Source organism: Dipodomys merriami, unplaced genomic scaffold (assembly GCF_024711535.1).
Source record: "Dipodomys merriami isolate MVZ:Mamm:240054 unplaced genomic scaffold, mDipMer1.0.p SCAF_156, whole genome shotgun sequence".
In the NCBI taxonomy this organism is placed as follows: domain Eukaryota; kingdom Metazoa; phylum Chordata; class Mammalia; order Rodentia; family Heteromyidae; genus Dipodomys; species Dipodomys merriami.
In genome coordinates this window covers 2,942,734-2,970,154 of record NW_027202893.1, presented here as the reverse complement: position 1 = coordinate 2,970,154, position 27,421 = coordinate 2,942,734, and the positions used below count along the sequence as shown (strand labels likewise).

Here is a 27,421-nt window from a genome sequence, read left to right as displayed (position 1 = left end):
AAGCAAGGAAAAAGTGAAGGTAATGTACAGTTCTCATTCAGCACTGGAAGAGCTCCTTGTGGGGCGGTACAACAGCTAGATGGCTTAGGCAGCATTGGGAGTTATGAAGCAGACTGGCAGGGATATAATTAAGAGTGTAACTCTCACAGGTTAAAACCAGCCATTGAGTAAGGAAACATGGCCCTTAGCATATAAGATGTTCATAGCTGGCACAAACAAAGTTGTGCAACCTGAGCACAAGTGTTATTTTCTGGCATTATAATCTGGGGAGGGGAGTGCATAACATTACATCTGCTGTCCTTCCTGTGAAGGTATTCCCCAATTATAGGAGCCAGCAGAGATGGTATTTTTTTTGTACAAATACGTACAGAGGGGTTATAATTATATGGGCAAGATAATGATAGTACATTTCTTATCAAGCATTGTTGCCTCCCCCTTTTTTCCCCTTCCCATCCCTTCCCATCTCCCCACCCCACCTCACCCCCACCCCTGGCCAAAGTTGTAAAGTTTGTTTTTCGACATAACAACTTGATAGATGGTATTTTTATCTGCCGCAGGTTTGCACACCAGAACCAGGCAGGGCCTGAGCACATGTCCCATCTCCAGTTCTTGCCTCGGACAAAAGTTTGGGACAAGTGAAACCAGATGTTATAATGCATGTGGTCTGGCAAGAACTCCAAGAAAGAGTCTCCATACTGGTAGTGTGTGTGTGTGTGTGTGTGTGTGTGTGTGTGTGTGTGTGTGTGTGTGTGTGAAAAAGAGTCTCCATACTGGTAGTGTGTGTGTGTGTGTGTGTGTGTGTGTGTGTGAAAAAGAGTCTCCATACTGGTAGTGTGTGTGTGTGTGTGTGTGTGTGTGTGTGTGAAAGAGTCTCCATACTGGTAGTGTGTGTGTGTGTGTGTGTGTGAAAATACCGTACAGAGGGGTTACAATTACATGGGCAAAGTAATGAGTACATTACTTATCAAGCATTGTTGCCTCCTCCTTTGTTTCCCCTTCCCATCCCTTCTCATCCTCCCCCCTCCCCCACTGCTCCCCTCTTCCCCCACTTCCCCCCACCGGCCAAAGTAGTAAAGTTCATTTTTCTTTTTTTTTATTTTTTTATTTTTTATTGTGAAAATACTGTACAGAGGGGTTACAATTACATAGGCAAGATAGTGAGTACATTTCTTATCAAGCATTTTAGCCTCCTCCATTGTTTATCCTTCCCATCCCTTCCCAGCCTCCCCCCACCCCCCCACCCAATCCTTTCCCCCCCACCAAAGTTGTAAAGTTCTTTTTCGACATGATAACTTGTACTTCTCATTGTTGCAATGGGTCCACCTGTATCCTTATTTAAACAATTTGTTTTTCCCCTTCCCCTCCACAAATTATACCGACATCAAATACAGTGAAAGCAGGGGTTATACTATGGGGGAGGGACATACAAAGCAACAAAGAAATAATCTTATAAATGCATTAGAAACAAATGCATGAAAGAAAAAAAACATTTAAATACATATCTTAGGATTCATTTTCCTAACATCACCTTATCTGACCTTTTCTGCTTGACTCATACATATACTAGATATTGCAAATTAAAGTTCGTTTTTCGACATAAAGTCTTGTTCATAAAAATATGGAACGCTTCACACATTTGTGTATCATCCTTGTGCAGAGGCCATGCTAATCTTCTCTGTACCGTTCCAATTTTAATATATGTGCTGCCGAAGCCAGCACCATATTGGTATTTTTTTAATTTGCCAATATCTGATGAGACAGGGGCCAGTCTGGCAGGGCTGCTGTTCCTAAACCCACCCCAAGAGGAAATGGCTTAGATGTTATTTGTTTGGGGTGGATGGGATGGCTGATGATGTTGTTTCTTCCCTTGATATCCTAGCACCTGGCATTTCTATGACATGAGGGGTGCTGGATGGATCCAAGTTCAATAAGGTGGGAAAAAGGAGAAGCCACATTTTGAAGGATCAAATCTTGGAAGCTGTTGATACACTTAATACAGTTAGGAAATAGGCCAGAGAGGATAGAAAGAACAAAAACAACAGCAACCAACCAATTCAGCTCCAATGGAGAGCTGAAGTGGGACACCATGGTGACCAGAGAAGAACGAGACAGAAGACAAGCCACAGACGCGAACGTGGAGACACATGGTATGGCGTCTTCCTGATGCCTGAGCTGTTCCAGGACTAAATAGGGTATATTGAGAGGCTGGTGATTGGAGCCATTTAGGAAGTTAATGAATGCAGAATCAGAACACTGGGTGAAGAATTTCCTCCCAGCAAGAGCTACAAGGATGGCTGTAAGTAGTTACTTAGGATTAGAAATTTGACAATAGAATAATTTTAGGCGGTTGCTGGAGGAAGTAAAGGGGGGGGATTATCAGGCCACTGGGGAAAAAGCAGGTTGCTGCTGAGAAAGATGTTCAAACAGGCAAAACAAGCTTCGTGCTACAAGCCCCTGCTTACTAAAAGTTCTGCTTTTTACCCTGCCTATAAAAACTCTGCTACAGGGCTGGGAAGGTGGCTCAGTGGTAGAGCGTTTGCCTTGCATGCCCGAGGCCCTGGGTTCAATTCCTCAGCACCACATAACAAAAACAAAAAAGCCAGAAGTGGCGCTGTGGCTCAAGTGGTAGAGCACTAGCCTTGAGCTGAAGAGCTGAGGGACAGCGCCCAGGCCCAGAGTACAGGCCCCACGACTGGACCCAAAAAAAAAAAAAACAAAAAAACTCTGCTACAACCAAACTCAGCATGACCTCTCTGATCCCAACTGGGGAGTTGGCCAGGGGGCGTACCCCAATAAACTTTCCTGTCAATCTTTTTATTGCTCTCTATGTGGTCCTTTTCTCACCTAAAACCTTATATCTGGTGCAGAAACCCAGGAAGGCCATAGTGCTTCGCTTCCTCCTTGAGAGACTCACAGGCACTGCCTCTTCTTGGTCTCTCTTTTCCTCTCCTCCTTTTCCTGAGGCCTATTGGGAGCACGAAGCCCACCAAGTTTACTTTGGGCTAAACAGCCACTTGACAGACCCCATGGCCTCTGCCCCTGTACACAGTAAATATCCCATGGATGGAGGTGGCGTGGGATGTTATTGGTCATCCTTGTAAACCCAGCTGAGGCCTCTACCTCTGCTCACGTGCTCTCTCTCTGTCTCTGTCTCTCTGTCTCTGTCTCTGTCTGTCTCTCTGTCTCTCTCTCTCCCTCCTTGTCGGACCAGGACCTCAGCCTGGCCTTCTGAGCACCCACCACATTCGGATTGGGTGAGTCCCCACCTACTCTCCCATGGTGTCCTGGCCTGCTCTCAGGAAACTCATATCTGTCTGTAAAAGTCACAAGCTCCTGCCCAAGTCTCCCTCTGGCCGCACCCCCTTGCCAGCCCGCCAGCCCGCCGGCACTGAGAATAACCAGGGATGTGGTCTTCTCTGTTGCCTCTGCTTCCTTGGTAACTCTTGGGCTGAGACAGAACTGCCTTCTTCCCCCTTAGTTTTACCCCAGGCTGCCTGGGCACCATGGGAAACCAAAATTCCAAACCTGACCTACACACTCCTTTGGGTTGCTTATTAGCTAACCTCAAATCTCTAGGCCTTAGGCCTGACCTTAGACCAAGAAGACTGATCTTCCTCTGTAACTGGGAATGGCCTATGTACCAGCTCAATAACCAGTCGCACTGGCCTGAAAATGGGACTTTCAGTTTTAACATATTGACTGACCTCTGCAGTTTCTGTGAGCAAATGGGAAAGCAGGCTGATATTCTGGGGTTTTTTGGGGGGGTGTCCGGTCGTGGGGCCTGAACACTGGTCCTGGTTGCTGCCCTCAGCTCTTCAGCTCAAGGCTAGTGCTCTACCACTTGAGCCACAGCACCACTTCTGGCTTTTATCTGCTTTTGTGGTGGTAAGGAATCGAACTCAGGGCCTCATGCATGCAAGGCAGGCACTCTACCACTGAGCCACCTTCCCAGCCCTGGGCTGAAATTCTGTACATCCAAGGATTCTTCTACTTACACTCCCGTTCCTCCCTCTGCCTCTCCTGCTCCCCCTCTGAAATTTTACTTGACAACAACCCTCCAAAACCCTTCTCCCTCCCCCCTCTTCTTCTGATGCCCTTGATGACCTCAGCATGACCACCACCCTATGAGCCACATAGCTCCACCCTAAGGGCTGCCTCCAGCTCCTTAACTCCAGCCCCAGACCCTGGACTTAACCCTGACTCACAGATCTCTGGGCTGGCCTCTGCTCTGGCCTCTATTTTAGACCTCCCTTCCCCCATGGCTGGCCATACTCTGGCCCCGACTAAACCATCAGACAACTTACTCCCCCTCCAAGAGGTGGCTGGGCCCGAGGGTGTGGTCCGGGTCCATGTGCCCTTATCTTTGGCAGACCTATCTCAGATTGAGGCCTGCCTGGGTTCCTTTTCCAATGACTCATCCACTTTTATTACTACCGAAGAGCATGAATGGGGTCTATCAGGCTGCTCAGGCTCGCAGGGATGAAATCTACCTAACAGGGATCTACTTTGTGGCCCAGGCAGGTGGAGAACTTCTGGAGTATACCACTGCACCCAGTTATCACTTAAAGTTTAATGCCCATGCTTGAGAACTGGCTAGACAAATTTTTGAGATTTCAACAGGTTCCCACGGGGCTATTCAAGCCAAGTCCAGTGAACCACTAGCCTGGGAGCACATTACCTGAAAGAGGTTTTTGCAATGGTTAAGTTTGTTAAACATTCTTTTCAGTCTTCCCAAGGGGTAACAGAGGCCAGGAGCACTAGAAGTTTGTACATCGTGTTCTTAAGTGTGTGGGGGGGGGGGGTGGGGGGGGAGGCAATTTGAGCTCAGGTTTTGATTTGGAGAAGTCAGGATGGACTATAATCTTTGACTTGGTCTTTGACTTGGATTGTATGAAATGGATAATGAATGACTTTAAGATACAACTGTAACTGTGCTTTCTGTGGATAAGCCTTCCCTGGTAACTAACTAGCTATTTTAGCTTCTGTAACTCTGCTTCTGCTGTTTTCTGATATAATGCGCGCAGGAACCAAGCTGAGGCATCTCCACCCCTTGTTCTATTCCCCAACCAGCAAAACCTTGGCGGGAAATTTAAACTTAAGGTATGAATTTCTTGGCTAAAACCAACACCCAGCCTCCCCATTCCCGGCTCCTGGAGCGGTCCTGGCGCGTCAGTACTTTCCGCTCAATACAATCTACATTGTGGACTGAGTGGCCTCACTGCCCCTGCCCCGCGGAACAACCTGAGCAAAGCTAGTGATGACCCTTTAACACACCAGCCACGTGCTCCAGAGTTTGGGCGGGGCCCAAGTGCACAGGGTCCTCACTGTAACCCGAGCAGGCTCAGGGTCTGAGTGGTACAAACGCCCTGCACCCTGCAGAGCATACATACATCAATACCACCAACTCGGTCCCCGGGATCGCGAGCCCACGGCCTCACAAGGAAGGCGAGTTCTTCACACCGCTCCTAACCCGCGCTCCGGTCCTCCCGGGGACTTAAGAGTGTGCACCGGATGAAGAAATAACAACTTAAGGAACCGGAACGCTGAATCTGCCCCCACACACACACAGACAGGAGGAACAACGGCTAGCCCCACGAACAGCGACTCGCCAGTCCCGCACTCAGGCTGAGCGGGCTAAGTCCACAACTGCGGGCGGGTCCTGCCTTCGCTCCCCGAACTTGACCCGCAGGGCGCCGCGACCCTTCCGGAAATCCGGAAGTCTTCCGGAACGAAAACGCTGAGGCACCTAGTCAGTGGGCCGGCGGAGGCTCGCTGCCACGCCCCCTCGCCTCTCCCCCATCCCCGGCGCTTCCCGCCAGGAGGCCCCGCCCACCTCCCGCCAGGCCCCGCCCTCGGACAAGCCCCGCCCCTCCGCCAGCCGCTCGCCCGAAAAGCTTAGCTGGGAGCCGACTCACTAGGGAGCGTGTCCGCTTTTTCTCTGGGGAAGGTTAAGTCCGCAGCCAGTCGGCGCCCCGAGCCATGCTGAGAAGCTGCGCCACGCACCTGCGCACTCTCCGGAGCGGGAGCGTAGAGGTGTGGGTGAGTCTCCGGCGCGCTGTGGGCCAGGGCGGAGGCGAGACACGCGGCGGGTAGCAACCTGGATAATTCCCTTTAGTTCTTCATCGATTACCTAGCCAGGGGATCCCGCACCGACCGCCTGGGCCGGCGGACTTAGGAATTCTTTGCGGCCCTGAAGGTGCGCGGGCGCGGCGTGCTGGAGGAGACCCACCACCGCTGCTAGTATTAAGAAGGAAAGCTGAGCCGGGTGGCTCACGCCTGGGATACGCAGGAGGCTGAGATCTGAGGATCGCGGTTCAAAGCCAGCCCGGGCAGGAAAGATCGTGAGACTCTGCTCTCTAATAAACCACCAGAAAACCAGGAGTGGTGCTGTGGCTCAAGCGGTAGAGCGCTCGCCTTGAGCTGAAGAGCTGAGGGAGAGCGCCCAGGCCCAGAGTTCAAGCCCCACGACCAACCAAAAAAAGTTAAGCTAGGTCACCCAGAAAACACGTGCAAGAGCAAACCTTGGGGATCAACCATTGCAGATCCCAGGAGAAGAGTGCCTTCCGATGCTATAATCCTGATAGGCCCCGCCTTGTCCTATTTCTGAGAACACAACAAACTTGATCAAAGATAGAAGGGTTGTGAGTATATCAGGTAATCAACTATACCCTCTCTAAGCCAGTTTCCTTGCCGTTAAAGATTGCTGTAAGATTCCGTGAGGTAATGCCCGCACTTAAGGTAATGCCTGGTTTAACATAAGTGTGAAATAAATGTTGGCCTGCTCTTACATCCCTAGTTTGTTTCCTTATTGTAGTCCATTAGTTCTGGTTTAGTTAGCTCCAGCATTATTCCAGGCATTATTGAGTACTGGTGATGTGGGATAAGTAAGGGGAGAAAAAAAAATTCCTACTTTCATGGAGCCTACAGACTAGTTTGGGGGAATAGGGCTAAAATTCAAACTGCAAAATTACAATATCTGTGTACTGTATGTACTGTTACGTTACCAAGGAAACACAGATGAGGGGACAGGTTGAGCAAAACTTAAGGACTTCAGTAGTTTAGGCAAATATGGCATCTCTATTCATCTTTTGTAGCTTTCTGCTAAATCAGAATCAGTGCAGATTGGTTATTAACGATCCATCCTCTTGCTCATTGGAAAAATAAAATGTGTTAGTCTTACAACAACAAAGATGAATTAATTTCTTTAATTATATGTTGATGTCCTGTGATCTGTGCTGAGAATATTTAAGTATCAGTATTTACAGGCTATTTAAGTTACACTTCTTTTTGTTCAGTAACTTAAGCTTACAGGGAGTTTTCCTGGGCCATATAATTATGCTTCTTTCTGTTTAGTAACTACTCTTTAAAAGTCGTAACTTTTCTTACAAGTTCCACCTTTATAACCTTTATATAACCTTTATATTACAAAGATCAAGCATGAACGTTCCTCTTTACAAAAATAAAAGGTAATGATTATCCCTAACATGTATCCCTCAAGCATCCATAGTCTGTAACTGTAAGTTTACAATTGCACTCACTGCAAGTATCTTTTAGTTCTCATCTTTGTACTAAAACTTCCATTGTTTTTTTCCACATTATAATCTCCACCTGGTGTAACAAATGTAATATGCCTCAAATAAAAATTAGTAGTTCCATTCTTACTCACACTTGCACCAGCAAAACCCTTTTTCTTATAACCATCTGTCTTCTAAGCCACAACTCTGATATCACCTGACTGTTCAGCTTTCTCTTCCCACTTAGTAAGTAACTACCCTTATCCGTTGGTTCTAATGTCCTAAATATCTCTTAAACTTTTCTTTTTATTATTATTTGAGGGGAGAGGCAGTACTGAGATTTGAACTTAGGGCCTCTTGATTGCTAGGCAGGCCCTTTACTGAGGAGATACATCTCCAGCCCTGTAATGTATGTTCTGATTATTTTCTTGCTTAAAACTTCTTGATGAAAAAAGGTGTTTTATCATTCATTCTTGCCTTTACAATTTTGTGGTAGTGGTAGTGGTGGTGGTTCTGGGTGTTACTAAGACCTCATGCCATTTGAGAAATTCTACCAGCCCCCAACCCCGCCTTTTTGGGGGGGGGGGGGAATTGGTTATTTTTCAGACAGGACTAGCTTGGGCTTCAATTTGTACTTCCTGTCATTACCAGGATAACAGGTGCATGCCATTGTACCCAACCATTGACCAAGATGGAGTCTACTTGTTTTTCTTTTTTTTTTGGGAGGGGGGTTAGGGGGTAGACTGAACTGGCCTCAGACCTTGATCTTCCCCATTTCTGCCTTCCAAAGTAGCTAAAGATTACTTGCCTGAGCTGCAGCACCAGTTAACTTGGTAATTCTTTAAATTCCTTTTTCAAATAACTTCATTCTACATATGCTTGAAATCACAAGTGCAAATGCTGTTTATCTCCTTTTATAATGTTATATATGTGCATATAGTATACAATGTGTAAATATTTTATAATACATTTAAAAAAAAACAAGTATCTTTGTCCTTGTTGCACCTTAAATTACCTTTCATTTTGTCTTTGGAAGATGAAATCTAAGTCCTGTACTAGGGCTTCTGTGGCATGATCCCTCTTTTATTTTGCCAACTACAATTTGCACTCCCCTTTGCATCTTCCATCTATTAGATCTAAAACACTAAGAGTTCCCAAGTGTGTCAGACAGTTGTTTCATCCTTTGTACCTTTGCTGAGAGCAGCCCTCTCATTCTCTCAAGAAATCACACCATCATTTTGAAGTGTTCTCAGAAAGCACTCTTTCTATACTGACTTCTCTTGTAGTATTTTTCATATCTAAGACTGCTGATACTTGAAGACAGGGCCCAGATGTTTTCTCTTTGTCTTACTTGCCCCTGGTAAACAATCAGGCCAGCCATGCACCAGTGGCTCACGCCTGTAATCCTAGCTACTCAGGAGGCTGAGATCTCAGGATCGCAGTTCAAAGCCAGTCCAGGCGGGAAAGTCTGTGAGACTCTTATCTCCAATTAGCCACCAGAAAACCAGAAGTGGTGCTGTGGCTCAAGTGGCAGAGCGCATGCCTTCAGCTGAAGAGCTGAGAGTCAGGGCCCAGGCCAAGAGTTCAAGCCCACAACTGAAAAAAAAAAAAAAAAAAAAAGAATCAGTCCATATAATAGGCTTCCAAAACTTTGATGAATTTTACTAAATCCTGATTATAAAAATTAAAACCAAAAAGGAGATCCCAGAGAGTCATTGTAATCCCTAAATGCCATTAATTAGCTGTATTGACTGGCCCATAAAAGGGTGCTGGGACCAATTGATCCTGAGATTTTCTATTTAGGAGAAAATCTGGATGAAATGAGCCCAAATTCATGATTCTAAACCTATACACGTTATACTCATTTGACTTGTATTGGTCAGTACACACTAATCTACAATGAGTTATGTCTGGAGTTACTTCTAGAACTCATGTACTCTAAAAGCTGCATAGCCGGGCGCCGGTGGCTCATGCCTGTAATCTAGGTACCCAGGAGGCTGAGATCTGAGGATCCCAGTTCAAAGCCAGCCCAGGCAGGAAAGTCCATGAGACTCTTATCTCCAATAAATCACTCAGAAAATCTGAGTGGCATTGTGGCTCAAGTGGTAGAGCATTAGCCTTGAACTGAAGAGCTGAGGGACAGCACTCAGACCCAGAGTTCAAGCCCCACGACTGACAAAAGAAATATATGTATTTACATATATATGTTGCATATTAGCTCCAAAAGAGAAAAAAGACTATATTCATAATATTCCAATGAACATTTTCATTCACAGCAGCACAAGATTGGGAACCATTTTTTTTCTGGTCATGGGGCTTGAACTCAGGTCCTGGGCACTGTCTCTGAGCATTTCTGCTCAAGGTTAGAACTCTACTACTTTAAGTGATAGTTCCACTTCCAATTTTCTGGCCATTAATTAGAGATAAGAGTCTCACAGACTTTCCTGCCCAGATCTCAGCCTCCTAAATTTCTAGGATTACAGTGCTCAGCTGAAAATAATTTCAATGTCTGACTTAAATGCTTAAGTAGATTATAGTATGTGGGTTCAAAGGCTGTTAAAAAAATGGTGAAGAGCCAGATGCCAGATTCCAGATCCTAGCTATTCAGGAGGCTGAGATCTGAGGATCTCAAATCAAAGCCAGCCTGAGCAGGAAGTCTGAGACTCTTATCTCCAATTAAATATCAAAAAAGTCAAAAGTGGAGTTGTGGCACAAGTGAGAGAGTGCTAGCCTTGAGCCAAAAAGCCCAGGGGTAATGCCCAGTCCCTGAGTTTAAGCCCCAGTTCTGGAGCACGTACATGCATGCGCACACCCGCGCACACACACACACACAGTGATGATAACTTAAGATTAAGAACCTGAATGATAAAGTGATGAAAGCAGAAAACAAAATATACTTCTTATTGATATTCCAAGTACATTAAGAAAAATTACAATAAAAAAAAATTAGAGGGGCTGGGAAGGTGGCTCAGCAGTAGAGCACTTGCCTCACGTGCATGAGGCCCTGGGTTCCATTCCTCAGCACCACATAAACAGAAATAAAGGCCAGAAGTGGCACTGTGGCTCAAGTGGTAGAATGCTAGCCTTGAGCTGAAGAGCTCAGGGACAGTATTTAGGCCTAGAGTTCAAGCCCCATGACTGACCAAAAACAAAAACAAAAACAAAAAAACCTTAGAGGAGACACAGCAAAATAATACCATGTTCTTACTAATGTAGAAGCTAAAAAATGTTAATATCATAGAAGCAGAGAGAAAGTAATTACTAGAAACTAAAAGAAATGGACAAAAAGTGGGAATCAAGAAAGACTGGATAAACAACCAAAATACAGTTAGATAAGAGGTATAGGGACTAATATCCTACAGCACAGAAGGTTGACTATAGTTTACAATAATTTAAACAGATACACATATTATGGTGTGGGAGATTGAGAACAGAGCTTTTACTTCACCACTGAGCTACATCCCAGCAACTAGACAGATAGATATTTACATATAAATATATATACATAAATATATTTCCAGAGGGTGGGACCAAGTCATCTCTAAAATTATCTTCCATTTTATTTTATTCTATTTTTGGAGGTGTTCCCAAGTTTTATTCAAGAACACATTCAATATAGTTCAGATAGTTGAATTTTAATCCTTATCTTCCTCCTTTGTCCTGGTTAATCTGGAAGGAATGTAAACCGTAACTCTTTGTGTAACCAATCAGATATTCTTAAAATATTTTTGGGTGAGATATTTCAAATACCTTTGGAGAAAGGCATTTCAGAGTTTACAGTGATCTTGCTCTTGTTTCTCTCAATGGTGATAACTCTTCCACTAAGATGTCCAGCTTTCCTGTTCACTTTAATTCTTTCTTGGAGAAATTGGCAGTATCCAGGATTCCATCTTCTACAGGGTGGGTGCAGTCCATAGTGAACTTCAGAACCTGCTTCTTCCCCGCCCGCCTGCGGCCCCCACCCCCACCCCGCCACACACACACACCTTCACCACAAGCTTTTTCACAGTTGCCATAGTGGCAGCAGAGATAGAAAGGTCCTTTCCATTCTAAAATAGTTTTCTGTGAAGAAAAAAAAAATCAACAAAAATAGTCTTAGAAAGTGGGAGGAAATGTCATGAAATATGATGTTATTCTTCTTTTTCTTTTTAAAGAGGTCATTTTCTTCTGAGAAAGTTACTCATAAGGACCATGCTGTTCCCAACCCCAGCTGGAGCAAAGACCTACGAATCCTTTTTGACCAGTTTATGAAGAAATGTGAAGATGGCTCCTGGAAACGTTTGTCTTCATATAGAATAATTCCTCCTGAACACCTTAAAGACTTCCAAACCCAATTTATAGGTAGGAACAGTCATTTGCCCATTAATAATAATATTTTAATATTGAGTATAAAACTAAGAACATATTGAAGAACTAGTTATTACCTAAAAAGAGAAGGAACAGGGGGACATAGTAGTTTCTACCTGTAATCCAAGCTATTTCACAGGAGGATCACAAGTTCAAGGCTAGCCTGGGGAAAAAAACAATCTCCATCTGAAGAGAAAGAGAACAGTATAGAGGTTTCTATAGTCTCTGGTTTTATGGGCCAATCATTTATTGCCAGTCCTGGGGCTCAAACTCAGGGTCTGGACACTATCCCTAAGCTTCTTTTGCTCAAGACTAGCCCTCTACCACTTGAGCCACAGCGCCACTTCGTCTTTTTCTGTGTATGTGGTACTGAGGGAACAAACCCAGGGCTTCATGCATGCTACACAAGCACTCTACCACTAAGCCAGCCTACCTGAGCAATTCAGCTCAAGGCGAGTGATCTACCACTTGAGCCACAGCACCACTTCCAGTTTTCTGGTGGTTAATTATGGATAAAAGTCTCATGAACTTTCCTGCCCAAGCTGGCTTTGAATGGCAGTCCTCAGATCTCAGCCTCCTAAGTAGCTAGGATTACAGGTGTGACCCACCAGCACCCAGCAAAAATTTTTAACACTGGATATTGTGGCATATGCCTATAATCCCTGAACTCAGATGCTGAGGCAAGAAGATTGTGAGTTCAAGACCAGCCTGAGATATGTACAAGAGCCTGTCTCAAAAAAATTAAGTTTTAAAAGCTGAGGGTCCTGCTCAATGATGGAGCACTTGCCTTACATGTGAATCTGAGTCCAACTGCACAAATTATAATTATTTTTAATTAAAATTGTAAATGTTAAAAAAACTTTAAGTGAGCCAGTGCTGGTGGCTCACATGTGTGGCTCAACAGGTAGAACTCTAGCCTTGACAAAAGAAGCTCAGGGACAGTGCCTAGGCCCCAAGTTCAAACTCCAGGACTAGGCGGGGGGAAAAGCCATGATATAAACAATACATTTCAAATTAGATGTCAAAAGACAACACTACATCCTTTATCAGCAGTGGCTTTCTGCCTTTATTTTGAAATGATCTACATTTTTACTCACCCTGTGACATCCAACTTGCACTCAGTGTTTTAGGTGAAGAAACCATAAGCAAGTACTCTAATACTTAAAATATATCTGAAATATTCTGTTGCTTTTTTTTTTTTTTTTTTTTTTTTGTCAGTCATGGGGCTTGAACTCTGGGCCTGGGCGCTATTCCTCAACTCTTCAGCTTAAGGCGAGCACTCTACCACTTGAGCCACAGCACCACTTCCAGTTCTCTCGTGGTTAATTGGAGATAAGAGCCTCACAGATTTTCCTGCCTGGGCTGGCTTTGAACCGTGATCCTCAGATCTCAACGTCCTGAGTAGCTAGGATTACAAGTATGAGCCACTGGCACCCAGCTATTTTGTTGCTTTTAAAAGTCTGATTAACAAGTGTGAGAGATAGCAGGTAAAACTCATACCTGTCAGGAAAAATCCTTACTTAAATCCATTTAAGCCTCACTTGCTCCAAGAAGAAATTCTGTCTGTACCTTACCATTTTGTTCAGTTTATTAGCATGTATATATTTCTTGATTGTCATGTGTTGATAAGTTTCTATGTTATGTTTACTCTGTTCCTAGACTAGTAATTCCACAAGGGCCTAGATCTTATATTCTACTTCTTAGAAACCTTTTATTGCTTTTAGTTTTATACTTAAGTAACATTTTAATCAATCATCCATCAACATGTGATTTTAGCAGAACATAGATGCTTATATGGCATTTCTCTCATACATTTTTTTCACCACCTGTACCCACTCATTTCATTTCCATACAGACCCAAGTTACAGCAAAGAAGAATATATATTAAAGGGCCAACTCTTCACCAGGAGCTTTGAGGACGGCATGGGCTTTGAATATGTGGTCTTCTGTAATGATGTTGAAAAAAAGGTTGTTTGCCTTTTTCAAGGAGGTCCTTTCCTGCAAGGAGTACCTGGGTAAGAGTGATAACCTAGCAGTGTGTATATGAAAGACTTTTATCTCCTAACATCTTTATGACTGCAGAGACTACAAAGAAGGCATTAAAATGGTAATGTAGATAAACTTATTGACTTGGAAAGATGTTTATAATACAGTGCTAAACATTATTATATTGTTAATTCTTATTAAATTTCAATATGCTATTAAAGGACATATGTAATATATTATTGTAGAATATATAGCAATGGAGTATAATTAGAGGGAATACCACAAGCATGAGAACAGTAGCTTGTCACTGACCTGTTATAAGCCTTAAATTGCTTTTCTTCTATTTATCTGCATTTCTTTTTTATTTTTAATATTTTATCTTTTTTCCCTTCCCATCCTCCCCCTACCCTCCCCCCACCCAGTCCTCCCCGACCCCCCGACCCCCCACCAAAGTTGTAAAGTTCGTTTTCGACATAACGACTTGTACATCTCATTGTTGCAGTGGGTCCACCTGTATCCCTATTTAAACGATTTGTTTTTCCCCTTCCCCTCCACAAATTATACCGACATCAAATACAGTGAAAGCAGGGGTTATACTGTGGGGGAGGGACATACAAAGCAACAAAGAAATATTCTTATAAATGCGTTAGAAACAATCGCATGAAAGAAAAAAAACATTTGAATACATATCTTAGGGTTCATTTCCCTAACACACCTTATCTGACCTTTTCTGCTCGACTCAGACATACACTAGATATTGCAAATAAGGGAAACCATGGAACCTATGTTTCTTTGGGCCTGGCTTACTTCACTTAATATAATTTTTTCCAAGCCTTTCCATTTCCTAACAAATGGGGCAATGTCATTCTTTCTGGTGGAGGCATAGAATTTATCTGCATTTCTTAAGCTTTTACAAAAAACAATAAATGAGTATAGCTTATTTAATAAAAATCATATGTGAATGTTCTAAATTATACTGTATCTTTTTATTTATTGTAAATTCATTATTACTATTAAGTTCCAAATTTACCACAAATACGTAAGCCTGCCCCATTATGCCATGAACAAAGTTGGGGGCATGAGCATTACTTGACATTCAATACACCAAACTTGGGATATTAAGCAGGCTACTGCTAAGTAATGATAAGAAGATGCTGGTGTGACTTCTCCCTCTTAAGAGGCTTTCTGCTTCCTGAACTTCTGAAAACATTTTCCTTCCTCTGCTGTGTAACTAGATTCCTTCACGGAGGTGCCACCGCATCCATCATTGATGTTGCTCTTGGTAAATGTGCAGCTAGAGCTGGGGGAATTGTCATGACTGCCAATCTTAACATCAATTATAAAAGGTAAATTTCTATATTTAAAGATTCTTCTCCTACCCAGACACTGTAGAAGGGGATGAGCCCCAGACCCCCTGACTTGTGATTATTCCTTGTTTTCAGGTCTACAGTGTAGCTCAGTCCCAAATAGTTGACCCCTTCTCCAATTCTAGCCTGCCACACAGGGGGACTCATTGTCACACAATATCTCTGCACTGGACCTAGGACTCTACTACAGAACTTTGGGTTTCTCCTGCAGCTAGGACTGCCAGTGTGTTATCACACACCTTGAGGTTGTGGCTTCAGCTTCCCATCGATCCACCCCTCACAAGCCAGGTTAGAGCTATGGATGGTATCCTAGCTTTCTCTGTATTATCTTGTTTCTCCATGTGTTTTTAGCTGTCCTGTCACCTCTTTTTTGATTCTTGATGCTCTTGCTCCCTTCAGAATATTGCCACTCTTTTGCCCTCATTCTTCTCATTCAGGGTCACACTGAGGAAATTTCTAATCCTCAATGATAGGAGTCACCTTGAAAGGAGGCCAATTAATTGGGACTGAACTACTCTGAAGACCTAGAAACAAGGAACAATCACAGGTCAGGGAGTTTAGAAATACCCTTCCATACTTTCTAAGTGGGAGATAGCCATTTATCTGTTACTGGGAATTTTGTAGTGTTTCTACATCTTGGCTATTGAAAATAATGCATTAGTCAATATTAGTATACTATTATCCTGTCAAGATTCTGATTTCAAGCCAGGTGCCGGTAGCTCACGCCTATAATCCTAGCTACCCAGGAGGCTGAGATCTGAGGATCACAGTTCAAAGCCAGGCCAGGCAGGAAAGTCCATGAGACTCTTATCTCCATTTAGCCACCAGAAAACCAGAAGTGGCGCTGTGACTAATGGTAGAGCACTAGCCTTGAGCTAAAGAGTGCAGGGACAGCATCCAGGCCCAGAGTTCAAGCCTCACACCGACAGAAAACAAAAAGATTCTGATTTCAGTTATTTTGTATAAATATCCAAAAGTGGTATTGCTGATGATATGGTAGTTCTATTTTAATTTATTGAGAAACCCTCTATTTTCCATAGCAGCTCTACATTTTTGCCAGCTGAAATAAAATGTTGGGATTGCAAATTAGCTCGAAAGGTATCTATAAACCATACATGGTAGTACAAATCTACACTCTCAGCACTCATAAGGCTGAGGCAGGAGGATCTAGAGTTCAAGGCCAGCCTGGATTATATAAAGAGCCTTTTCCCCACCCCCAGGCTGGGTACCAGTGACTCAAGCCTATAACTACAGCTACTCAGAAGGCTGAAACCGGACGAGTTATGGTTTGAGGCAGAAAAGTCTTCAAGGCTCCACCTCCAAAATAACCAACAAAAAGCAGGGTTGTGGGCATAGGTCAAGTGGTAGAGCACCAGTCTAGCAAATGTGAGATCATAACCTTAATACTGAAAAATAAAATAAACAGAATAAAACATTGAATAATAGTATTTATCAGGCCTTATCTTTTTGTATATAGTCATTTTAGTTCAAAACATTAATATGAATAATACACTTAATTGAGCAGTTAATAGGCCTTTGGATACTAAATATAACAACTTAAGATTAACATTTTTATTGTTAATTGAAGATAATTTCCAGTGTTAATTGAGCATTAAGTACCTTCTTACTTTTAAGAAGCAAAACCATTCCTTAACCATCTCAAATCATTTCCAGCCCTTCAATCACTTGACTTATTTTCTTATCCCTAGTATATAAAGAGAGACAAAGCTCATAACTAGAGGTGATTAACCTGCTGAGAGGTTGTGTCTCAGCATGCCCATAACCCATTCATGACAAATCACTTCACAAACTTGACTGGACTTTTTTTTTTTTTTGGTCAATCATGGTGCTTGAACTATGGGCCTGGGCACTATCCCTAAGAAATTCAGCTCAAGGCAAGTGTTCTACCACTTGAGCCACAGCGCCACTTCCAATTTTCTGGTGGTTTATTGGAGATGAGTCTCACAGGCTTTCCTGCCCAGGCTGGCTTTGAACCTCAGATCTCAGCCTCCTAAGTAGCTAGGATTATAGGCGTGAGCCACAAGTGCCAGGCCACAATTGGACTTCTTAATGCAACATGACAAATTCTAAAAGGTATTCCTCTTCCTTCAAAATAAGTAGCACTTCCTGCCCCAAATATGTAAGCAAATTATCAAAAGTAATTGTCAGCAGGAACAGTAAATAACAAATTTAGACTCTCAGAGATTTAAGATATTCATGACAATGATACACAATATAGAAGAACAAAATGTGAGATGTGTAAAGAATTAAAGTCACAAAAAAGGAAAAGCAAAAGGAAACTATAAAGATTATTGGGCAGATTTGTTATAGAATCCCATAGAATTTGTAGACATGAAAATGTAGCTGTTTAAAACCAAAAAAAAAAAAAAAAATGTCAGGAATAGGTAAAAAGACTGTTTTTTCATGAAGTGCCTTTAAATTTTTTTTTTGGGGGGGGGGGTCTGGTCGTGGGGCCTGAACTCTGGGCCTGGGCGCTGTCCCTCAGCTCTTCAGCTCAAGGCTAGCGCTCTACCACTTGAGCCACAGCACCACTTCCGGCTTTTTTCTTTTTGTTTATGTGGTGCTGAGGAATCGAACCCAAGGCCTCATGCATGCAAGGCAAGCACTCTACCACTGAGCCACCTTCCCAGCCCCGCCTCTAAATTTTTTATACCCCAATAGTGCATTCATTCCTAGGGCTACCTTAACAAATTGCCTCAATCTTGGTGGCTTAAAGCATTTCAGACTGATTTTCTTGCAGCCCTAAAAACTGTAAGTTTTAAATAAGGTCCTTTAAGAACAGCTTCCTCTGAGACCTATAAGGCAGGATTCTGCTTTGCCTCTCCCTAGCTGGGGATAGTGGTGGTTAATCTGCAGTATTCCTTAACTAGTAGCTATATTACTCATTCTCGTCTCTGCCCCTTCACCATGTGGTGACAGTAGAGAAAATATTAGAGGGCTATTAAAGGCAACTAAAAATGAACAGAAATGTAGACCTGCAGAAACTGCCTTGATAAAGCTGTGCAGATGAAGCCTAAAACCTTTCCTCTGAATCTTTAGAAACTCAAAAGCTGTGAGAATGACTTTTCCATTTGCCTGTTACAATTACTCCACCTTGTGGGCAATCTGTATAGAAAGGTTTCAGTACTGCCCAAAAAGTGTGAAAGCAAGAGATGTAAATGTGAATTTTTATAGATAGAAAACACAGGAAATACTCTCTAAGTATTAGTCTACTACAGGCATTTAAAGCAACACTTTATTCTGGGTCGTGATTTGTTGGGGTTTTTTTTCCTATTTGGTTTTTGTTTTTTGAGTCAGGGTCTCACTATATGGCCCAGGCTGGACTTGAATTCACAATCCTCCTGCCACCTAGCCTCTCTAATTCTGGGTTTACAGGTACCACCATGCTCAGCTTAAAACAAAACTTAAAACTACATTCACTAGTGTTCTTTAAATGAAAAGGGAAAATGGTCATTCTTAGGCTTCTGTTTTGTTTGCTTTTTTAGAGTTTAGGTTGCTTTTCACTATGTTTTTACTTTTCAGAAGCTCAGATCACTTCAACAATCTTGCACCAATTGGTTCCATTTTTTAGAAGCTTATTCTTCTAAAATGCACAGTTAAATCCTATCCTGTATTTTTTTCACTAAAAATTCATAGATGTTTTACATGATTTAAAATTTTTCACAACCCAGTGAAATCTAAAATCATTTCTCTTCAAAAGATGATTCCTCCTTCCATTAAAATTTATTCACGAGCTTTTACAGATCCATATCCTTCATAGTGGTGATAATGGTAACACTAAATCCTTCACCAATTCCACCGTTTGAAAGTGATAGTGAAATATATCCTACATGCACACTAACATGGCCACTTCAGCTATTTGTCAGCTATAACAAGCTCAAATGGGAAGTAGAACTTTCATCCAGACTGACTGTTAAAACCACATATTCACATATCAAGTAGACATGTAGCTTTGGTAAGTTATATAGGCTCTCTGGGCCTCACTTTCCTCATCCATTAATAAGAGACAAATATAGCTAGAACACCCAATGTCCATATGTGAAAAAGGAAAAGAGAAATGTGAAATGAGTCCAGGGGTGGGAACAGATGGGATAGAGGAGAATAATGGAAGATGTGACTGATCAAGAAGCACTGGATACATAAATGAACACTTTAAATTGTAACCCCATTGTATAACCTTTTTGAAGTTCAGGGGGAAAAAATTAAGAGATAATACTTTTCCTAGAGGTGACAGCTTAGATATTTAGAGTTAGCAATTTAATAGGTTAGATAAGCCTTATAAGTTATTTTCAGATCTAGGCTTAGAAGAAAGAAGAAGAAAGCTTGAGAGGGAGGGAGGGGTGAGAAAGGGAAGGGCAGGGTAGGGAGATAAAATATGAAACCAATTTGTGTATGTGTACTGGTCCTAGGGCTTTAACACTTAAACTCAGTGCCTGAGTGCTGACCTTTAGATTTTTGCTCAAGGCTAGAGCTCTACCACTTGAGCTATAGCTCCATGTACAGCTTTTTAGTGGCTATTTGGAAATAAGCATATCATGGATTATACTTTCCTGCCCAGGCTGGCTTCAAACCATGATTCTCAGATCTCAGACTCCTGAATAGCTAGCTAGGATTATAGGCCAGAGCCACTGATGACCCAGTGGAAAATATTTTTTAGACAGCTTTAACTATAAAGGACAAATAAAAAGTTCTAATATCCTGTAATCAGAGTCCTAGAAGAATAAAATAGGGAGAATGAAAAAGGTCCAGAATGTTTGCCTGAGAATAGTGAAGTTGAGAGAAAGGAAACAGGATAGATTTCTTTTTTTTTCTTCTTTTTTTTTTTGGGGGGGGGGGGGCGTTGGTCATAGGGCTTGAACTCTGGGCCTGGATGCTGTCCCTCAACTCTTCAGCTACATCTAGCACTCTATCACTTGAGCCACAGCACTACTTCCAGTTTTCTGGTCGTTTATTGGAGATGAAAGTTTCACAGACTTTCCTACCTGAGCTGGCTTTGAATTGTGATCCTCAGATCTCAGCCTGCTGAGTAGCTAGGATTACAGGCATGAGCCACCGGTGCCTGGTAAGATCAATTTTTTAAATGTTGCTATTGGAGAATTGAGTGTTTATAAATGTTTGTAAGGAATATTTTAACTAAGGAAGTCCATGCTCACCTGTGTCAAGTTTCAGAAAAGTCTGTATCATGTACTTGATCATCTTTCAGTGTTTGGTAAAAACTCACTTTCTTCTTTTCTTTCTTCTGTAGACCTATCCCTCTTTGTTCTGTTAGTGTGATAAACAGCCAAATTGATAAAATTGAAGGAAGGAAACTTTTTCTTTCCTGTAATTTTCAAAGTAGTGATGAGAAGATCTTATACGCTGATGCAACAGGTAAGAAGCTGCCACTATCTCTTTTGGGTGGATTTAAGCTCCAGGTTTTGTCTTGTCTTTGTTGGCTTTGATTTTATAACTCACACATGGCCAGATGTTCTCAATTCCCTGACATTACTGAACAAGTTAAAAGCATTCTTATACATTATTGTTGAAGAGCCATTGCAAGTGATCTGTCAAAATTACAAATTATGTGCCCTTGACTCACAACACAGATAAAAATGTAAGCAGAATTACGCACATCCAACATTACTTGCTCTCGCAAGTAATATTTTTTGCTCTTGCAAGTAATAGATATACCTCAGTAGGAGAATGGTTAAATTACTGTAGTTCATCCCTAAACTATACTGTATTTATGCTATAAAAAGAATAGCATGGGGCCATAAGGATAAGGAAGCTCTTTGATCAATGAGCTATCTCATTAATATATACGTATTGAATGAATACAAAATAAAGGACAGTAAGTATAGTACGTTATCACTAGTATAAAAAGAGAGATCTTCACATTTCTTCCCCTTTTCTTCCTCTTTCCTAGTACCTTACTTTCTTCCTGAATAATTTATTCCAAAGCCATTGGCTGGTGGTCTGGCTTAAGGATGAGGGAACATCTCTAGGGAAAGGTAGCTAAAACAGCCCAGCACAATATCAGAGCCTGAGTGGATTGAGGAAGGTATCTACACAGAGGTCCCAGGTAAGGAAAGTGGCAGCAGTATTAGGAACCATGGTCATACTGTTAACCGTGACAGGTATAGGAAGAAAGAAAACAGTAAGTCTAGTGTTACATAGGAGTTAGAGACATTGGGTATTCATGTTTTCCCATTCTTTGTTTTATAGGTTTATAACAAATATCTTTATATGTTGCCACTTTTTTTTGTTGTTGTTTTTGGTCAGTCATAGGGCTTGAATTCTGGGCCTGACACTGTCCCTCAGCTCTTTAGCTCAAGGTGAACACTCTACCACTAGAGCCACAGCTCCACTTCTGGTTTTCTGGTGGTTTATTGGAGAAAATAGTTTCACAGCCTTCCCTACCTAGACTGGCTTTGAACCACAATCCTCAGATCTCAGCCTCCTGAGTAGCTAGGATTACAGGTGTGAGCCACTGGCACCCGGCTATTGCCACTTTTTTAAGTGTGTACAGATACTGGAACTTGAACTCAGGGCCTGGGCACTATGTCTTAGCTTTTTTTCACAAGGCTGTGCTCCACTCTTTGAGCCACTGTTGTACTTTTAGCTTTTTGGTGTTAAAGTCTCATATACTTTCCTAACTGGGCTGGCTTCAAACCATGATCCTCAAATCTGTTTCCTGAGATCACAGCTAAGATCAGAGGTGTGACCACCAGTGCCTGGCTCTATGTTATCACTTTTATACACATTTTAACAAATTACTCTCCAGTCACTTAAAGGAAAATGTATCCTTGGACTAGTCTCATGATTTGTCTGTATTTATTTTGAAATTATTTCAAAATAAATAATAAATGGGAAGGGAAATATATGCCTATGATTGCATGCATATAGACTACCTCATAAAAGTGCTACACATGACTTGATTCTTCTGGAAAGAAGACTGGGAGATCTACTATATGCCTTTTTATACATTTTGAAAGTGTTTATGTGTGGGTTGGAGACATAGTTTAAGCACTAGAATATCTATTCTAGCACACTCAAAGCCCTGCCTGAGTTCAAAATCCAGTACCAACAAAAAAAGGAGGGGGGGAGAGAGAGAGAGAGAGAGAGAGAGAGAGAGAGAGAGAGAGAGAGAATAGGGGAATAAAGAAAGGGAAATAAAGTCAGACAGGCATAAGAAAAGAATGAAAACCATATGAATGGATTACCAAGAAAAAAAGATAGATTTTTTTTTTAGTTTAATGTATTTTAATAGCAAACTTACAGGAACAACACAGAAGACAGACAACATTAAAAACATGAACTTGCATGTAGGACAACTCAGAAAAGTGGAGTGAATGGATGGAATCTACCGTATGATAAAAATGCTACAAACACCATTTAGTTGCCATCAATAAGAAATTTACTTATTTTTTTTAAAAATCCAAATGCTGGCATTGTCCAGAAAAATTTAACAGATTTATAAAGTTGAACTGCTGAAACATTTTGACTTGCATTAATGCTTTATATCCCCACAGTTATATTAAAAATTCACACACAAATGGAAATGGAAAAACTGCCAATACCTGATTTCTGTCCCCTATTTTTCCACTGGCAATCATATACTTAGGTACCTTTTGACCCCATGGGAAAAAAATCTAACATTCAGAACTACTGATAGCAAGAAAAGGGGGGGGCGGATTTTGAGAATGAAATGCCCCCCATTTTAGTGGATTCTTAAGCAGGTTCTCCACGTATGCAGCGTGCTAGCTGGCTATCTTTTGGCATAATTGTCACACGTTTGGCATGGATAGCACACAGATTGGTATCTTCAGAAAGGCCAACGAGATAGGCCTCACTCGCCTCCTGCAAAGCACCGACAGCTGCGCTCTGGAAGCGCAGATCTGTTTTGAAGTCCTGAGCAATGTCCAGACGCTGGGAAGGGAGCTTGCGAATCAGAAGTTCTGTGCACTTCTGGTAGCGTCTCATTTCACGGAGCGCCACAGCACCAGGCCTGTAGCGGGGCGGCTTCTTCACCCCTCGGTCGCCAGCCGCTTCCTGGGCGCCTGGCCCCGGGTGGACTTGTGGGCGGTCTGCTTGGTGCGAGCCATGGAGGAGCGGCCTCAACCCCCCCTTCTCCTTCTGCTGGAGCTCAGCAAAACAGAGGGCGCACTGGCGCAGTGGCGGCTGCCAACACCAAAAAGATAGATTTTTATGTGGCCCAAAGCTTATAAAAAGCCCAACTTAAGAAAAAGGATTTCAAATTAAGCATAAAAGTGAAAAATCATTCATAATGAGGAGGGAAATCAGAGTACATTACCAGTGTCTTAAAAGGGTTGCAGAAGCTTTCCTTCTCTGTTCTCTGTAGCAATTTGTCAGTCTCATACAGGACTGCTTCCTTGAATAATGCAGAAAATCGGGGCCTTTGCAAGTCAATGAAGTAACGAGGCCTTACCTTCCTAGCTTCATATGTGGAAATAGATAACCAGTAGTTTTCATTTTTTACTTTTTTATTCTAGTGGCCCTCTCTGTGCTTTGGTAGGTTGGTTGGTTCATTTTGTGTGTGTGCTGGGGTTTTAATTCCAGACTGGCATGGATATCAGTCTCATGAATAGGTAGGATTATAGATGTGAGCCACCAATGCCCAGTTTTTTGTGGTGGTTGTTTTTATTTTCTGCAAATGCTCCATAATTTAAACACCTGAGGATTAGTGACCTAGGAGGCAGTCTAATGCCCAAGGCTTTTTTGTTTGTTTGTTTTTCTGGTTCTGGGACTTGAACTCAGGGCCTGGGTTTTGTCCCCCAGCTTCTTTTTGCTCAAGACAAGCACTCTTCTGCTTGAGCCACAGTGCCACTCTGGCTTTTTCTGAGTACTTTATTGGACTTAAGTCTCTCACAGACTTTTCTGCCTGGGCTAGCTTCGAAGTGCAATCCTCAGATCTCAGTCTCTTGAGTAACTAGGATTATAGGCATGAGCCACCAGTGCCCTGCTGTACCCAGTTTTTAATGGACCTGTTAGATGCACATGTTTTGATTAATCATAATCCTTGAGTTAGGATACACAGTTCTCACTGGTACATGCATAGCCATATTTTATTTGTTTACTTATCTACTTATTTTTAAATTTTAATAATAAAAAATTCTGGTACTTACCATCAAATAGGAACAAGACTTGCACAATATTTTATCCCTATGTAATTGCTATCCCTGTATTTTTCTTCTGCTTCGAGGTCACCGAACAGATTTTGTGCTTTCCATTTTTTTTGACTTTCTATTTTTAAATACTTTATCAAGAATAATATATATCTAAAGGTTATATTACTTACTTGTTTTTTAACTTTTTTTTTTTTTTTTTTTTTTTTGTCGGTCGTGGGGCCTGAACTCTGGGCCTGGGTGCTGTCCCTCAGCTCTTCAGCTCAAGGCCAGCGCTCTACCACTTGAGCTACAGCACCACTTCCGGTTTTCTGGTGGTTTATTGGAGATAGGAGTCTCACGGTCTCTCCTGCCCGGGCTGGCTTTGAACCGCGATCCTCAGATCTCAGCCTCCTGAGTAGCTAGGATTACAGGCGTGAGCCACCAGCGCCCGGCTTAACTTTTTTTTTTTTTTTTTTTGGTCGGCCATGGGGCTTGAACTCTGGGCCTGGGCGCTGTCCCTCAGCTCTTCAGCTCAAGGCGAGCGCTCTACCACTTGAGCTACAGCGCCACTTCCGTTTTTTAACTTTTTAGAGAAGAGATTGTGAGGTGTACGCTATTCCAGTTTTGGAGTTGTTTTGTTTTATTAACTTAGCTGTATTCTACTGAGGTTCATCCATGTTGTTAACCATGTTGTATTGTTTGCTCATTTTTGCAACTATGTGACCATTCCATAATGAATTTAACTCTTCCAATGCTGTGTTTCTGACTGTTGTGACTGGTGCTGCTATGAACATTCTTGTTCATATCTCCTGGTAATATATACAGGCAAAAGTTTGGCTTACACTTGGGAATAGGGTTTCTGGTAATAGGGGATATAAGTGTTCAGCTTAATAGAGTAATGCCAAATTGTTTCCCAAGCTGCACTCCCACCAAGAACTAGGGATCCTTTTGATCCCTAATTCCTTTAGTAATAGTTAAGTCAGATTGAGTTTTGTCAGCCAAATGCTTAAAATATGCTATTTGTCATTCTTATTCGCATTTCCCTGATTCCATACCCATATGTAGCACAGGTGTATATTACTAATCATATTTGTTTCCCATTCTGTGTAATTCCTGTTTGCTTGCTTCTTTTTATATATTTATTTATCATTGTGAAAATACTGTACAGAGGGGTTATAAAATTACATGGGCAAGATAATGAGTACATTTCTTATCAAGCATTGTAGCCTCCTCCTTTGTTTCCCCTTCCCATCCCTTCCCTGCTTGCTTCTTTTTCTTTCTTTCTTTTTTCTTGTCTTTCTTTCTTTCTTTCTTTTTTTGTCAGTCGTGGGGCTTGAACTTTGGGCCTAGGCGCTGTCCTTCACCTCAAGGCTAGCACTCTACCACTTGAGCCACAGTGCCACTTCCAGCTTTTTCTGCTTATGTGGTACTGAGGAATCGAACCCAGGGCCTCATGCATGCAAGGCAACCACTCAACCACTGAGCCACCTTCCCAGCCCCTGTTCACTTCTTTTTCTTTTTAAAAATTTTTATCCAGCCAGGTGCCAGTGGCTCACATCTGTCATCCTAGAGACTCAAGAGGCTGAGATCTGAGGATCAAGTTTCAAAGCCAGACCAGGCAGGATAGTCTGTGAGACCCTTATATCCAGTTAATCACCAGAAAACCAGAAGTGGCATGGTTCAGTGGTAGAGTGCTAGCCTTAGCCTTGAGCAAAAGAGCTCAGGGACAGTACCCAAGTCCTGAGTTCAAGCCCCATAAATGACAAAAATAAAATAAAATAAAAATTACCAATTTATAAGAGCTCCTTATATTATTATATTAAACTTTTGTTGGATTGTAAGCTGTGCATTTCTCCTTCCAGTATATGAGTTCTTTTGTTTTTAATTTGCTCTAAGGTATCCTTTTGTACTCACAAACTTTTAATGTAAGTGTAGTTGCATTCATTAGATTTTTCCCTTTATGGCTAATGAATTTCATGTCTTGTGTTAGAAATTTATTTTCCCAACATATCAGCTACTTGCAGGAGTGATGGATAAAAGGAGCAGAGAGAGATCATGAATAGCTTGAATCTATAGTCAAATTATAACTCCATCCTAGGCTATAGCTTATAACTCTTTCCATATCCTAAAGGTACCAGATGGCTGGCTCAAATGCAAATTTACTTCTTTCCATTCCCCTGACTGTCTCTTAATGGAAGCGGTAATGAACCATGAAATGGCCAAGTAGTAAAGGACTGTTTTGCTAGGGGAAGATAATATTGTAACAGTCAAAAGTTGATTCTTGATTTGACTGAAAAATGAGAATAGCCAGACAGACTGAAAGTACCTATGTGAATCTGCATGCCTCCCTTTGTATATATCGTTCTAGTGAATTTAATCTCATTAGATGGAAGTCAGCTAATTTATAATCTGTTCTTTTGTTCATTTAGGCTTATTTATAAAGCTGGATCCTAAAAAACGTTTAACATAAAAGAGCTGTCAGAGAATTGCACACGGTTCTGCATGAGGCCCTTCCTCCTCTGGAAGCAGCAGCTGTCCCCGCCCTTGCTCTGCTCACGCACTACAGCATCCCCCAGTGGAGCCCGTTAACACTGATCCTTTGGAACATAATTCTGATAATAAATCCAGACTCTCCCACCTTTTAAACTTTTTAACAAGAAGCACTTCCAGGAGAGTATCAGCAGATCTTTGTATCTCTCTAGGATAAAATGATGGTTTTTCTATCATTTGAACAGATTCCTTCAAGTGGGGTAGAAATTAACAGCTGCCTACGGAAGACTTGGAAACCAATGTAGGAATAAATATGTTGAATTGTATGAGGAGTGTATATGTGTTCTTGTGTGCACAAATTGTGACTTACAAAGCTACCTTTGTTATAGCTGAACAAACAAATCTGTTGGGCCAGAGTAGGAAAGAGAAAAGTCTCAATGGAAAAGATAACCACAAATCTATGATCCTAGATCATAGATCTAGGCATTAAACCTCTGTACCTTTTTTTTTTCTTTTTTTTTGATCGGTTGTGGGCCTGAATTCTGGGTCTGGGTGCTGTCCCTCAGCTCTTCAGCTCAAGGCTAGCACT

At 42.1% G+C, this 27,421-nt stretch overlaps 1 protein-coding gene and 1 non-coding gene across 3 annotated transcripts; one reads left to right on the top strand and one right to left on the bottom strand.

Moving 5' to 3' along the window:
• Nucleotides 1-1,612: 1,612 nt before the first annotated feature.
• On the bottom strand, nucleotides 1,613-1,719 carry LOC138827527 (U6 spliceosomal RNA). Its single transcript, XR_011372106.1, has one exon. It is a non-coding gene; the product is annotated as a U6 spliceosomal RNA (small nuclear RNA).
• A 4,160-nt stretch (nucleotides 1,720-5,879) lies between these two features.
• On the top strand, nucleotides 5,880-27,158 carry LOC138827522 (acyl-coenzyme A thioesterase THEM4-like). 2 transcript variants are annotated; one of them, XM_070023124.1, is made up of 6 exons: nucleotides 5,880-6,033; nucleotides 11,669-11,855; nucleotides 13,717-13,876; nucleotides 15,083-15,193; nucleotides 20,481-20,605; nucleotides 26,772-27,158. In XM_070023124.1, the coding sequence occupies exons 1-6, from the start codon at nucleotides 5,980-5,982 to the stop codon at nucleotides 26,810-26,812; spliced, it is 678 nt and encodes a 225-aa protein (XP_069879225.1). In that variant the 5' UTR covers nucleotides 5,880-5,979; the 3' UTR covers nucleotides 26,813-27,158. The 2 variants fall into 2 exon arrangements, with proteins under 2 accessions (XP_069879225.1, XP_069879224.1); XM_070023123.1 differs by having other exon boundaries at nucleotides 5,881-6,039.
• The last annotated feature ends 263 nt before the right edge of the window (nucleotides 27,159-27,421 follow it).

Bases quoted from the DNA above. Each gene is read 5' to 3' on its own strand.
- LOC138827522 (XM_070023123.1), top strand. From the start codon at position 5,980: ATGCTGAGAAGCTGCGCCACGCACCTGCGCACTCTCCGGAGCGGGAGC. The intron at 11,856-13,716 runs GTAGGAACAGTC...ATTTCCATACAG, and splicing joins CTTCCAAACCCAATTTATAG to ACCCAAGTTACAGCAAAGAA. The intron at 20,606-26,771 runs GTAAGAAGCTGC...TTGTTCATTTAG, and splicing joins CTTATACGCTGATGCAACAG to GCTTATTTATAAAGCTGGAT.